Source organism: Chiloscyllium plagiosum, unplaced genomic scaffold, assembly GCF_037043375.1.
Source record: "Chiloscyllium plagiosum isolate Xiang-an unplaced genomic scaffold, Cpla_swu_hap1 HiC_scaffold_12, whole genome shotgun sequence".
In the NCBI taxonomy this organism is placed as follows: domain Eukaryota; kingdom Metazoa; phylum Chordata; class Chondrichthyes; order Orectolobiformes; family Hemiscylliidae; genus Chiloscyllium; species Chiloscyllium plagiosum.
In genome coordinates this window covers 2,626,851-2,640,404 of record NW_028270150.1, presented here as the reverse complement: position 1 = coordinate 2,640,404, position 13,554 = coordinate 2,626,851, and the positions used below count along the sequence as shown (strand labels likewise).

The window sequence follows — 13,554 nt, the reverse complement described above, 5'->3', positions numbered from 1 at the left end:
CACCATTGCATGGTTAAAAATTGAATGGGATGATTCATGCGGTGTCATGAATTGAAGTTCAAAAGGAGCTTCAAATATCATAGACAATCATTCCTTCCACTGAGACTGCTCTCCCATCCAAAGTTATCTTGCTGATTCTTTGCCTTGAGTCCACTTTCCCAGCCTCTTCCCATATCCCATTGTAAATCGACTCCGGAAACAACCATGTCCCAACTTTTACACAAAAAATCAATGAAAGCAAGGACTGAACAGTAATACTATTGTACCACATATACTAGGGGCTTGTATGATTTTATTCAAATTCAAGCTCTAATCAGCAAGAGTTTATCTTTCAGTTAAAGGTTTCTGCTGTTTATAAACCTTATTCCAGATTTCCTAAATTTCACGTTATTTATACTGCAGTTGAGCACAGCAAAGCTGCACTTAACAGGACGCAAAAAGCAGACTCTTTCCAGTTTTGCTGTTTAACGGAGAGAAATAGACCCACAATGAAAATATGAGATCCATGCAGCCAAGCTGGTGCTGTAGTGATGTTGGTTGATTTTTTTTGCAAACGTCTATACACACTTTCACAGGATCTCATCTCTACTGTTTATCTGTTCAATATTATGACATTTCAGAGAGGACTGTCCAATAACATTTCATTTTTTAAAAAGTGAACATTTTTGAAGTAATGTTTCCTTCTATCCCTTTGCTGATTTATTTTACCCTCCCAAACAGCTTCAAACTCAAGAAATAGGCCTGACCCATCACTGCAACTGAGCTTCCTGCTGCCAATCATAGCTAACTGCTGAACAGAGGTTTTCACGTACATAATTAACCAAGTCCATTATGCTTTGGATGCACTGTTCTGACCTGAGGCTTAGGCAGCACCAAACCCAAAGACAGCTGGTGCAACATTCTAGACCCTGAATCAAGTTTAGTCTGAATATGACATCCCATCCTGGAAGAGGTGTTCAGTAAATGATTAAATTTCTGTTCAATATCTTGAGTCTTCTGGTCCAATCTTTACCATCTACAGCATGTCCCCTCCCACCCATCCCCTCTCAGCCAGACAGTTGAGAAAATTGGAAGACATACATGTACTAGACTTTGCTCAAACTATATTATTACAAAATACTGAATTGGATGACAAAACACACATCCTCCTGACTATAAATACAACTCGACAACCTGCAAATACATTTGTTAACTTACAGTGGAAACCGTCTGCTGTCTGGGTACAGTTTTGAGGGTTACGGTATAAGTTCAAGAGCGCAATGGTCTGAAATACAAAACGTAACAGGTTTTCACACCACATCTCTAAAAAAATGTTCAACTTAAAACCTACTTTACGCTCTTTGACTTGGCAAATGGGGAGCTGAAAAGAAAAAGTTAATCCCTTCAGAATGATGAGTCTTCATTTTCATCAGAACCCATCTGACAAAGCTGTGAAGATATGGAGATATCATGATATAACAGCAGCAGGACCACCAGTAACTGGGTCATATCTCAGAATCAGAAATTTGCTTAAGACAGAAGCTCGCAAATACACATCATAGTGAGCATCATCTACAAAACCATTTGCTTTTCTGATGCATTCTGTTTTAAACACGTCAGGAAGTGCAGCCACAGGACCACAGGAATTTACAATAGCTTTACCATTGCAGACCCGAGCCCCAGACTCCAGGCCCTAAAATTCAGTCAGTACACAAAGACTGTCCTATCAGTAATTTCATACCATGAGATTCCCACAAATTTATATTGAGATTATACGGAATCAGGATACTGGTCTTGAGTTGTTGGCACATCTCAGCAATGCATGGTACTGAAAAGCCTCTACTTACCCAGTGTGAGCTCACACTATTGAATCATCTCCAGCACAAAACCTGATGTCTAGAAGCCAACGCTGGCAGCACTCACTAGCCAGGGTTTGATGTTTTCTGAGACATTGTCTTTCAAGTCAAATTAATCATGAACAGCCTTCCCAACTCTGGATTCTGGGAAAGGACTTATAGATGCCCACAAAGTCTGTGCAAACATGTGTGCACACTTAAGATTTGAATAGTAGTGCCTATTGGGAAATGAACATCAAGCCCTGGATCAATGCCAACGTTTTGTTTACACCTCATCTTTGTATGAATTGGCCTCAAATCAGGCGAGACCAACAGCTACTGCTCTACAAAATGGCCAAAACCCAGATCTCCAATGGTGGGACTTACAGTGTGAGCCGTCTGCCGTCTGTGCACTATTTTGGGGATTACGGTAGATGTTTTGAATCAAGATGGTCTGCAGAAGAAAAAAAGGAAATCCCATTGGCTGCTGCACATAATGGAGAGGACTGCGGAGTGGAGAGAACTCTGACATGATCATAAACAACGCTACATTCATGAGGCTACCCTGTATACAGCTTAATGTAACATGGCAGCCTAGAGGTAGAGAAGCAGCGAGTCAGTAATATGGGATGAAATCTTTCACTGGCCATGAAATCAAAGTTATTTTGTCCCAGTGTTGCTTAATTTGGCTATCTTTACAACGTGATCTTGGAGACTGGTCCCTGTTCTCATTCAGTGCAGGAAAGGCTCAGTACTAAAACGTGGAGACCTCCACACCCACCATGACTATGTTAAAATTAAAAGTAGCTGTAACTGCCTTTATCACGAGCAGCATCAGGGGAAAATGGCATGAATATACCAGCAGGCTTAACCTGAGCTACTGCTGAAAAGTCACCAAGTTTAATAACTGAGACATGTTTGAAAAATTACTTGTTTTAGCCAGTCAAGTAGTTATACTCTTGAAATGGATGCAGATGGGATCATGCTGAGAGCAAAAGCAATACACAAACTCAACTTAATCTGCAATCAGAGAGAATGCATATTACAAGGCAGCTGCTGAATTAGATGGGAAGAAGGTTCGATGTCTTAGATGGAATTCACAAAGCTGGAATAACCACAGCTGTCCCTTGCTGGGAATATGTGCAACTCGGTCTTTCTTTTCAAAAGCAGCATTTCCATCTCACACAGAGATCAAAATGGAATTTGTGTCAACCAGTTCACTTCTAACACCCACAGTCATCAATCCTGTACCCAAACGTTTCACAAAGAAATGTCATGACAGAGATACATCTGCTGACACTTGTATTTATTTCAGGTGTGTAGTTTTCATCATGCTCATTTTGTCAGTGGTAACATTTAACTGTCTTGAAGTAGCCAGAACAGCCAGTAGCACTGGGTTAATACTGCAATATCATTTTCCATGATTTTGCACTATGTAACTAGGGATTTTCACCTAGATGCAAAACAAATTGGTAGAAATAAAACCTCCATTGTTCAGCAGCTCGTCGAGCTCCTAGAAATAGAAGCTGCAATTTGAAAGGAACGTTTTAGTCAATTTTTAGCATGGATAAGCAATTTTAAAAAGGGAAATATCTTGGTGCCTAGGAGCAGAGTTATAAGCAGCTGGCATGATTAGAAAGCTCTGTGCAAATGGCTACCATCTCAAACCAAGCACAGTGGTGCCCGACAAGATTTACTCTCAATTATTACGTTAACGGGAGATAGATATGCAATGACAGCTTTAACAAAGAGTTTGCATATCTGTTCCAATTACAAAGCTGCAATGATTCATTGAATCAAAAAGCAAGCAACACATCACAAGCAGCACCCGCAATGAAAGAGCCAACAAAATGCTTAGAGGTAGAGGTGCACAGAGATTTCAATTAATTCCACATGCACCCCATGAAAATGCAGAACACAACCTCTGATAAGTTAGCAATAAACACACCAGCTGAAGTACCTAAGCAGGAACAGGACAAAAAGCAGAATTGTCTCAGTATCTGATGTGTGCAGGGTTAACTAAAATGAGCAGGGACAGTTCCTGAACACTGGCAACAGCTTCCTTCTGTGGAATGTATGTGTTCACATTTGTATTCACTCTGTTGTTCCTCAAGTCTAATGACAGAGATGGTCAAGGATTAAAAATGAAAACAGGCCCCCTGAGCTGCGACCAAGAGTGGCAGAGGCAGAACAGTACAGAAAGAAACAGAAAATTTTACATGCTTTGGAGCATCACAACAGAAGGGAGATCAGCAAGTAGAAATGCTTCTCAAAGCTAATATAAAGGATTAACAGATTGCAGAGACAGAATCAGACAATGGCGGTCTTGAGAACAGCCAATTACAAAACTAAATTGCAATATTGGCCACAAGGTTCACTAACATTTCTGACAGGTGGTGTGAAGATGCCATGAGAAGTGAAATTCAAATACACATGCCACATTACTTCACTTTAATGACACTTTGGAACGTACGCTGCAATCAAGGGTAACCTCATGGATGTTGCAGGGAATCAACATAGTTAACCACTCTAACCATACTCCAAGATCCATGTGATGCAGCCATTTCCCTGAACAGTAACTAATATGGCCCCAGGATTGAGGATATTAAATTTGTTGTCTTAAAACCATATCAAGGAGGGAGAAAATAGGTATACCAACAGTTAAGTCCAAAGATTACCAAACAGCTAAACAGGAAAAACAACTGTCATATCCACCACTTCAGGCATTCTCCACGGCACAGTTACTACAGGAAGGGACGGGCCCTAACGCCGCAGTTACAACAGAAGGGATGGGTTCTAAAGGCAGTTATGGGCCCTAATGGCGCAGATGTGACAGGAGGGATGAGCCCTAACAGCAGTTATGACGGGATAGAGATGTGCTCTGACGCAGCACTTTTAATGGGAGACAATTTGCCATTGCAATACTGCTTCAGCTTCCACATAACTTGGACTGTTATTGTAAAAAGGAAAGCTGGAGGAAACAAAACCATTCTCGTGACAGATGAAACTAGTTCCCTGACAAAATGTAGATCTTTTGAGCGGATGTTTGGGAATTTGAAAAGTGTCACTTGGCACCTAGACAGGCACAAGTAACAAAAACAAATACCAAGTGTCAGCTTGTGCTTGATATAAAGCATGATAACTTTACTGAAATTCAGCATCAACACAGCTACCAAGGTCTATTAGGGCAATGCAGCTGTTTCTCAACTCTTCACAATTCACATTTGATCTGGTGTCAAATGAACATTTGACAACCACCATCTTGAAGCATTAATCCTCAGCCCATGATACAGATTTAGCCTATGGCCGTATCACTCATCGTATTAAATAGACACGAGAAACTGAGGTCAGCAGGTTTTGGAGATCAGAGTTGAGAGTGTGGCGTTTTTGGCATAAGCCCTTCATCAGGAATGAGACTTGTGGACCAAGGGGGCTGAGAGATAAATGAGAGAGGGTGGGGCAGGGGGCACAGGGAAATGGGGGGTGGGGAAAGAGATGTGTGGAGCTGAGAGTACGATGGGTGGATGAAGGTGTGGGTGAAAGTGATAGATCAGAGAGGAGGGTGGAGCAGATAGGTGGAAGGGAAGATGGACAGGTAGGACAGTTCAAGAGGGCGGTGCCAAGTTGGAAGTTGGGTCTAGGATAAGGTGAGGGGAAGGAAATTGAGGAAACTGGTGAAATCCACTTTGATCCCATGTGGTTGGAGGGTCTCAAGGTGGAAGATGAGGCGTTCTTCCTCCAGGCGACGGGTGGTAAGGGTTTGGAAATAGAGGAAGCCCAGGACCTGCATGTCCTTGGGGAGAGTGGGAGGGGGAAGTTAAAGTATTCAGCCACAGGGCAGTGGGATTGCTTAGTGCTTGTGTCCCAGAGATTTATCCGAAATGATCTGCAAGTAGGCCTCCCACTCCCCCAAGGACATGCAGGTCCTGGGTATCCTCCATCACCAAACCCTTACCACCTGCTTCCTCCAGGAAGAATGCCTCATCTTCCACCATTGGACCTGCCAAACACATGGGATCAATGTGGATTTCACTAGTTTCCCAATTCCCCTCCCCCCACCTTATCCCAGATCCAACCTTCCAACTCAGCACCACCCTTTCGACCTGTCCATCTTCCTTCCCACCTATCGCTCTACCCTCCTATTACCTTTCATCCCCATCTTCATCTACCTATTGGACTCTCAGCTACCTTCCCCACAGCCCCACCCTCCACCCATTTATCTCTCAGCCCCCTTGGCCCAAACGTATTATTCCTTGAAGGGCTTATGCCCAAAACATCAATTCCCTTGTTCCTCATATTAAACAGAAAGGCCACAGAGAGGGCAAGCTGCAAATCAACTGTATTATGCACAAAACAACAGAGAAAAACCAACTCAGTAAGTGCTGGAGGCTTTGGGACTTCAAAAAAGATGGGTAGAGGTCAGGATTATCTAAGTTAAAGGTTTAGATTTTTCTTTGCAATCTGGTCAGATGTTATAACATGCCTGGGGCAGGTGGAATCTAAACTTGGACCTTCTAACCAAGAGGGAGGGACAAGAGCTCTCCTACCAATCAACTTCAATCTCATTTCATTAACCACGCAGCCAAGACTATGGGAAAACAGCAAGGGTAGGTTTGGCCTATCCAAAAATATCAATCATGTGAGCTGGTATTTTTTTTCTTTAATATGGAGGAAGGAAACAAACTGAATTTCAGATTTTCATTTCATCCAATCATACCTAATTATTGCCTGATGAAAAATCCTTTGCAGCACAATATTAAGTTTGCATTCAGCTATTCAACAACACCAGGACTGCTCTTCCCAACATTTGAAACTTCATGGCATAAGTGGGGATACTAACCTGCAGGGCATGTGTGGGTCAGTTTTATTTTGTAAAGCCCCTTCACCAAAACTAGCTTTAAAACTGAAATTGGAATTAAAGTCAAATTGAAGTCCAATTACATACAGCAAACAGAATCTGAACAAGTAATTTAGTAGAAAATATCCTGCCCAGTTTAACAATTGGAGGACAGAAAAATACGGTCATTCCATAGGCTCTGCATGGGCCAACTTGAGAAATGAAGTATCCATTACAAAACTAAAAGTCAAAGCCAGTCCTCAGCACAGCTTCTTCTGGTACTGAGGGAAGCAGATAGTTTGTGGATGAGGAAATAGCTGTATTTATTTGTGGGAAATGGAACATGGATTTGAAAACTCAACGCAGAAAAATCAGCACTGAACCATTACGTTACTGCAACCAAAATGTTTTCATGACATGAAGGGCTTTGAAGGTCTGCTGTAATATCACAATGGACAAATGTAATTCGTCAAAACACAGACTGTTTCCTCATAGTGACATGTATACTCAGTACTGAAAACAAATGAAATAAACTGTTTCCCCAGTGTTGAGATTTGAAAAGCTGGTCAATTGTACATTAAAATGAGCCATCCATTTGAGATGTAAAGGAGGAGGTGTGTCAACATCAGTTAATGTACTCATGATGCAAGCTGGATGAGAATCTCTGCAAAACAGACACAGTGAGGAAGCACACCTGATTCTATGCCGCAGCAGCTGTTTCTTCATCAATAAACATGTGTAGTACAAATTGTAGTTGATGGATTAGATAAAATAGATAAAATAGAAAGCACAATAGCTTGCAGCATTGGCACAATTTTGTCTGAAAATAGATGGAGTCTGGCTGCTCTTCCTAAGGTGTTTGTTTTAAAAAAGCTTCATAAAGGAAGGCTGGATTAGCCTCTAGTACATAAGTTGGCAGGAAAAACAAGAAGCTGGATACTTCCCAACCAGTTTAACGCTTCCGCAAACTGGTAGACCAGAGTCATGATTCCAGCATTTCAGAAGGAGGTAGGCAGACACAAAAGATAAGAACAGTCCTGATTTACAGGAGGCGGCAATAATCTTAGCAATGGGAAAGATTGTTAAAAGCATTAAAGCATTGTGCATCACCTTTGACTAGCATGTGCATGAGTGACAGCTCCTGGAGAGCTGTTGAATACAGTCATAATTTCATATTATGAACACATAGCAAACTCACCTGACTGAAAGTTGGCTTGTTGTGCAAACGAGAACATCTATCTCCATGACGACAGGCTCCAATTTTAAAATAAAATGAACAGTTGACCCTGTTATAAGAGGACACATCTGCTCAGTACAGCATTCAGTCACAACGTAACTTTTAATCTGTGCTTTCTAATTTGAATGAGAATTATTCTCCATATGATTCCCCTCCTTCAATCAAATACACTTATTTTTACATTGAACTCCACAAAGTTTCAAACAGCTCCAAATTTTACTTTAATACAATGAATCCAAATAAGGCCAGAGGGTCTGTCTTGCTGATGTACCCAACTTGGGCATGTGACATTGAAGGAGCAGCAGTTCAACTGCTGAAACTCTGACAGGTTTGAGCAGCAAGAACTATAGTGATTGCAATATTTGAGGTGAGGTTCCACTCACTGTGACTTCACATCTAAATGCAAGTTGCAAATTTAAACAGTATAATTAATCATCTGACAGAATTTTGAGATACTGAAAAGAAATTTCAGATTCCAAATTCATCATGGCCTCCAAGATTAATAAATATAGGACAAAGTATTGAGGTTTGCTCTTGCAAAAGTTCGGCAAATGGTGTGCTCATTTCCACTATGAACCTAATTTAGGCTATATTACATGCCTCTTACTTTGACACTATCCATTATCTTACCATTTGTTCCTCTTGTGCTCTTGCTTTCAATTTGTTATACACCAAAATACTTCAATGGACAGAGACTGCAAAATGTTGCGTATAGAGTCAGATTACTTTGTTTACACATCACTGTTAACATACAGTGACAGTAAGCAATTAAGAAGGCCTCTCCATTGCAAGGGGGAGGGTGTATAAAAGTCAGGAAGCCTTTTTATTTGTTGCCACTTATAAATATACTGGGCACAGGTGTGAAGACTCCTACAGTACTAGGTACAGGTCTGGTCTTAAGACAGACTATACGTGCAATGACAAGATTCACTTGGCTGATTCTTAGGGTAAAGTGCTTGTCCTGCAAAGACAGGTTAAGCAAGTTTGATTCTCCTCATTGAAATTTGAAAGAATGAATTGATTTTATTGCAACATTCAATTCTGAAAAGGCTTGATACGATAGATAGAGGTTGCTTCCTCTCATGGTAGAATGTAGAATAAGGGGGTCAGTTTCACAATGAAGGGCATTTCCTTTAAGAAGCTGATTAAAATGACTGATTCTGATTAATGTTTGGAATGTTCCATCCCAGACAGCAGCTGAAGAAGGTTCACTGAATATACACAAGGCTGTGATCGGCAAAAGCAGAAGGAAAAGTGAAGTTGTTAAGATCAGTTCAGTCATGATTTTAGTGAATAGCAGAGCAGGCTAAAGGGGGCGAATGGCCTATTCTCCTATTTATTATAGTAACATCATCAAGACAACATATGATTACATAGATAGGTGTGGCCTCACAGTCAGACTGGTTCACAAGGAGATTGTCTCAAGCCAGTTCTCTCGCAAGCACAGGAGATTGGAGTAACAAGCAACTGCTTCACCAGGGGACCCCCATTAGGAAGCTGCATACAGTAAGCAAGGCATCTCTATCATATGCTCAAAACCTCTTCCTAAATGGTTTGATTTTGTATGTCTTGACATTCTTAAGAACAGATTGCAACATCCAGGTGCCACAGCTCTCTAGCAGGAATACACAATGGTCTAATAAATTTCAATCTGTGGGAGAATCACATTGTGCAATAGCAAATTGTTAAGAAAACAGTCAAAGAGTATATCCTTCAAAACCAGAGGAGCAGGTGATTTATTTGTGTCTGATCATAGGTGCCCCCTTGCAGGCTAATAGTAATTGGATCCAAGCATCACATCATCAGGAATACATGAATGGGTCTCGCTACTGTGTTGGCTTCAAATCTGTGACTTGTAAAAGCAACAGAAATCAGAATTAGATTAGCTTTATCTACTTCCAGCAGGAAATAGTGATCATATCTAAGGCAGAAACTTGCTTTATATTAAGAGCAGATTATCCTGCCCCAGATAATGGTTCCACTGTTTAAGAGTGAACGCTTAGAAAGTTTTTATTTAAAAGTAACTAAGGCAGAATCAATGATAGAAGCTTCAACTTATAGAATTCTGTATTAAGAAAGCATATTTCCCTGGTTAGTTTCAAATGTACTTGGAGCAAAAAGTATTAGGCTGTCCTGGGGCCATAATGCTTCATAAATGCATGACTTCTCACCTACACACCAGAAAACTATCAGCATTTGACAACACGAGCTAAAGATGGGTCTCATCTTGTTCACTCCTACTAAACTCTTGATTAATTGGAGAAAATATTTTGACAGTAAATATTGGGAAGACTGAAGCCACTGTATTTAGACTGCAGGAGAAATTCTGTTCTTCAATTACTGACTCCATACCTCTTCCTGCTAATGATCATAGGCTGAACTTAACTACTAGGAGAAAGCGAGGACTGCAGATGCTGGAGATTAGAGTTTAGAGTGTGGTGCTGAAAAAAAACCCAGCAGGTCAGGCTGCATCCAAGGAGCAGGAGAACTTAACTATAAGCAATCACAAGATAATTGGAGCTTGCACTCTCAAATATTCACCCAGTCGATCTTGTTCCACCATTCAATCAGAAAGAGTCTGACCCGTGATCTAACTCCACATACTTGCCTTTGCCTCATTCCTTTCATACCACGGTTAAAAACTGTTCAGCAATCTCATTTAAAATTAATGAATCATGAATCAAATACCATTAGAGTTCCAAACTTCTGCTTCTTCATGAACCGTCACCAAACTTTACACGGTTAGTTCTAATTTTCACACCATGTCAAACACAATTGCAAAACGTTTTTTTCCAAATCTACCCTTGCTGACCCCTTTAGTGATAAATCTTAAGAAAAACCACCCCCTTTAGTCATTAAGTTTCAAGAAATATAAGTCAAGTGTAACTCTTCATTCTTGCATCAAAGGTAGGTTAAAAGTAGATGGCGTGGGGTGTTCAGAAAGTGATCAGCCAATCACTAGAACATATGGCTGACGCTAATGGTATTACATTAATGGTACTGCTCAATTCTAAGTATTCAGAGTATAATTTTGTCAATATTTGTGTACTGTGATGACTGTGCACTGTGTAGAAAGTGTGAAATGACTTTCTTAACCTTTTTTAAAAATGCATTCATTCCACCTGCCATTTCTCTGCCTAAATCTCCAGATCATCATATGTGCTGTAGCTTCTGGTAATCCTCCTCACTAACTGCAGCTCCCCAAATCTTTGCACCATCCATGAACTTACTAATCACACCATCTACATTCTTGTCCAAATCATTTATATTACAAACAATAGGGCCCCAGCACTGATCACTGCAGAACAGACTAGTCACAGATCACCAATTAGAAAATCTCCTTTCCACTGCTATTCTGTCTTCTATGACAAATCCAGTTTTGTATCCATCCTACCAATTCTCCACAGATCCCCTGTAACTTCATCTTTTGGATCAGCCTGATAGGAGGGACCTTGTAAAAGCCATGTAAAACTACATACAAACAGCGTACACCACCCTTTCCTCAATTATCTTTTCAATTATTCAAAAAACTCAAATCAAGTTTGTGAGACATGACCTTCTCTACAGAAAGCCATTCTACCTATCGGAAATAAGCTAAAAATCACAGGACCAGGTTATAGTCCAACAGGTTTATTTGGAAGTACTAGCTTTCAGGCCACTGAATTTGTATCCGTTTCTTTCAGTACATAAGAAACAAACGAGAGGCAAAAGTAGGAATTGGGCCGCTCCAAATGGATGCTGGAAGACTCGTGCTGGGAGATAAGGAAATAGGTGAAGAACTTAATAAGTACTTTGTGTCAGTCTTCACAGTAGAAGACAGGAGTAATATCCCAACAATTAAGGAGAGTCAAGGGGCAGAGTTGAGTATGGCAGCCATTACAAACGAGAAAAAGTGCTAGAAAATAGATCTAAAAATTGATAAATCTCCTGGCCCGGATGGGCTACATCCTACAGTTCTGAGGGAGGTGGCTGAAGAAATAGCGGGCGCGTTGGTTGTAATCTTTCAAAAATCACTGGAGTCAGGGAAAGTCCCAGGTGATTGAAAAATCGCTGTTGTAACCCCCTTGTTCAAGAAAGAATCAAAACAAAAGATGGAAAATTATAGGCCGATTAGCCTAACCTCGGTTGATGGTAAAATTTTAGAATCCATCGTTAACGGTGAGATTTCTAAATTCTTGGAAGTGCAGGGTCAGACGAGAATAAGTCAGCATGAATTTAGTAAAGGGAGGTCATGCCTGACAAACCTATTAGAATTCTTTGAAGAGGTAGCAAGTAGGTTAGACCAGGGAAACCCAGTGGATGTTATCTATCTAGGTTTCCAAAATACCCTTGATAAGGTGCCTCACTGGAGGCTGCTGAGTAAGGCGAGGGCCTATGGTGTTCGAGGAGAACTACTGGCATGGAATGAGAATTGGCTGTCTGGCAAAAGGCACAGAGTTAGGATAAAAGGTTCTTTTTCTGAATGGCAGCTGGTGACAAGTGGTGTCCCGCAGGGTTCAGTGCTGGAGCTGCAGCTGTTCACTTTATATATTAATGATCTGTATGAGGGGACTGGGGCATTCTGGCGGAGTTCATTAATGATACGAGGTTAGGCGGACAGGCAGGTAGCTCTGAGGAGGTGGGGAGGCTGCAGAAAGATTTAGACAGTTTAGGAGAGTGGTCCAAGAAATGGCTGATGAAATTCAATATGAGCAAATGTGAGGTCTTGCACTTTGAAAAAAAGAATACAGGCATGGTCTATTTTCTAAATGGTGAGAAAATTCATAAAGCCAAAGTACAAAGGGATCTGGGAGTGCTAGTCCAGGATTCTCTAAAGACAGCTTTTGCCCAAAACGTCGATTTTTCTGCTCCTCGGATGCTGCCAGACCTGCTGTGCTTTTCCAGCACCACTCTAATCTAAACTCGTGATTTCCAGCATTGCAGTCCTCACTTTTGCCCAGGATTCTCTAAAGGTTGACTTGCAAGTTGAGTCTGTATTAAGAAAGCAAATGTAATGTTGTCATTTATCTCAAGAGGGTTGGAATGTAAAAGCAGCGATGTGCTACTAAGAGTTCATAAAGCTCTGGTTAAGCCCCATTTAGAATACTGTGTCCAATTCTGGGCCCCCCACGTCAGGAAGGACATACTGCCACTGAAGCGTGTTCAGTGAAGATTCACAAGGATGATCCCTGGAATGATAGGACTAACATACGATGAATGGCTGAGGATCCTGGGATTCATTAGAGTTTAGAAGGTTGAGGGGAGATCTAATAGAAACTTACAAGATAATGTATGGCTTAGAAAGGTGAATGCTGGGAGTTTGTTTCTGTTAGGTGGGGATACTAGGAACCATGGGCACAGCCTTAGAATCGGAGGTGGTCAGTTTAGAATGGAAATGAGGAGACAGTTCTTCAGCCAGAGTGGTGGGCCTGTGGAATTCATTGCCACGGATCGCAGTCGAGGCCAGGATGTTAAATGTCTTCAAGGCAGAGATTGATAAATTCTTGAGCTCGCAAGGAATTAAGGGCTACGGGGAGAGTGCAGGTAAGTGGCGTTGAAATGCCCATCAGCCATGATTGAACGGCATTGTGGACTTGATGGGCCGACTAGCCTTATTTCCACTCCTATGTCTTATGGTCTTAATCTGATTAAGGAACAGTGGTCCAAAAGGTAGCACTTCCAAATAA

The 13,554-nt window shown here is 41.2% G+C and overlaps 1 protein-coding gene across 4 annotated transcripts in view; it reads right to left on the bottom strand.

Moving 5' to 3' along the window:
- Positions 1–13,554, bottom strand: part of u2af1 (U2 small nuclear RNA auxiliary factor 1) — a 48,487-nt gene that overhangs the window by 30,252 nt on the left and 4,681 nt on the right. For 2 of the 4 annotated variants that reach the window (XM_043701455.2, XM_043701457.2), the window contains exons 2-3: positions 7,850–7,937; positions 2,202–2,268 (exon numbers count right to left, since the gene is read on the bottom strand). In XM_043701455.2, the coding sequence (XP_043557390.1) occupies positions 2,202–2,268; positions 7,850–7,937 (155 nt within the window). Of the gene's footprint in view, positions 1–1,197; positions 1,265–2,201; positions 2,269–7,849; positions 7,938–13,554 lie in introns of all 4 variants that reach the window. The other 2 variants (XM_043701454.2, XM_043701456.2) reach the window with 1 other exon arrangement.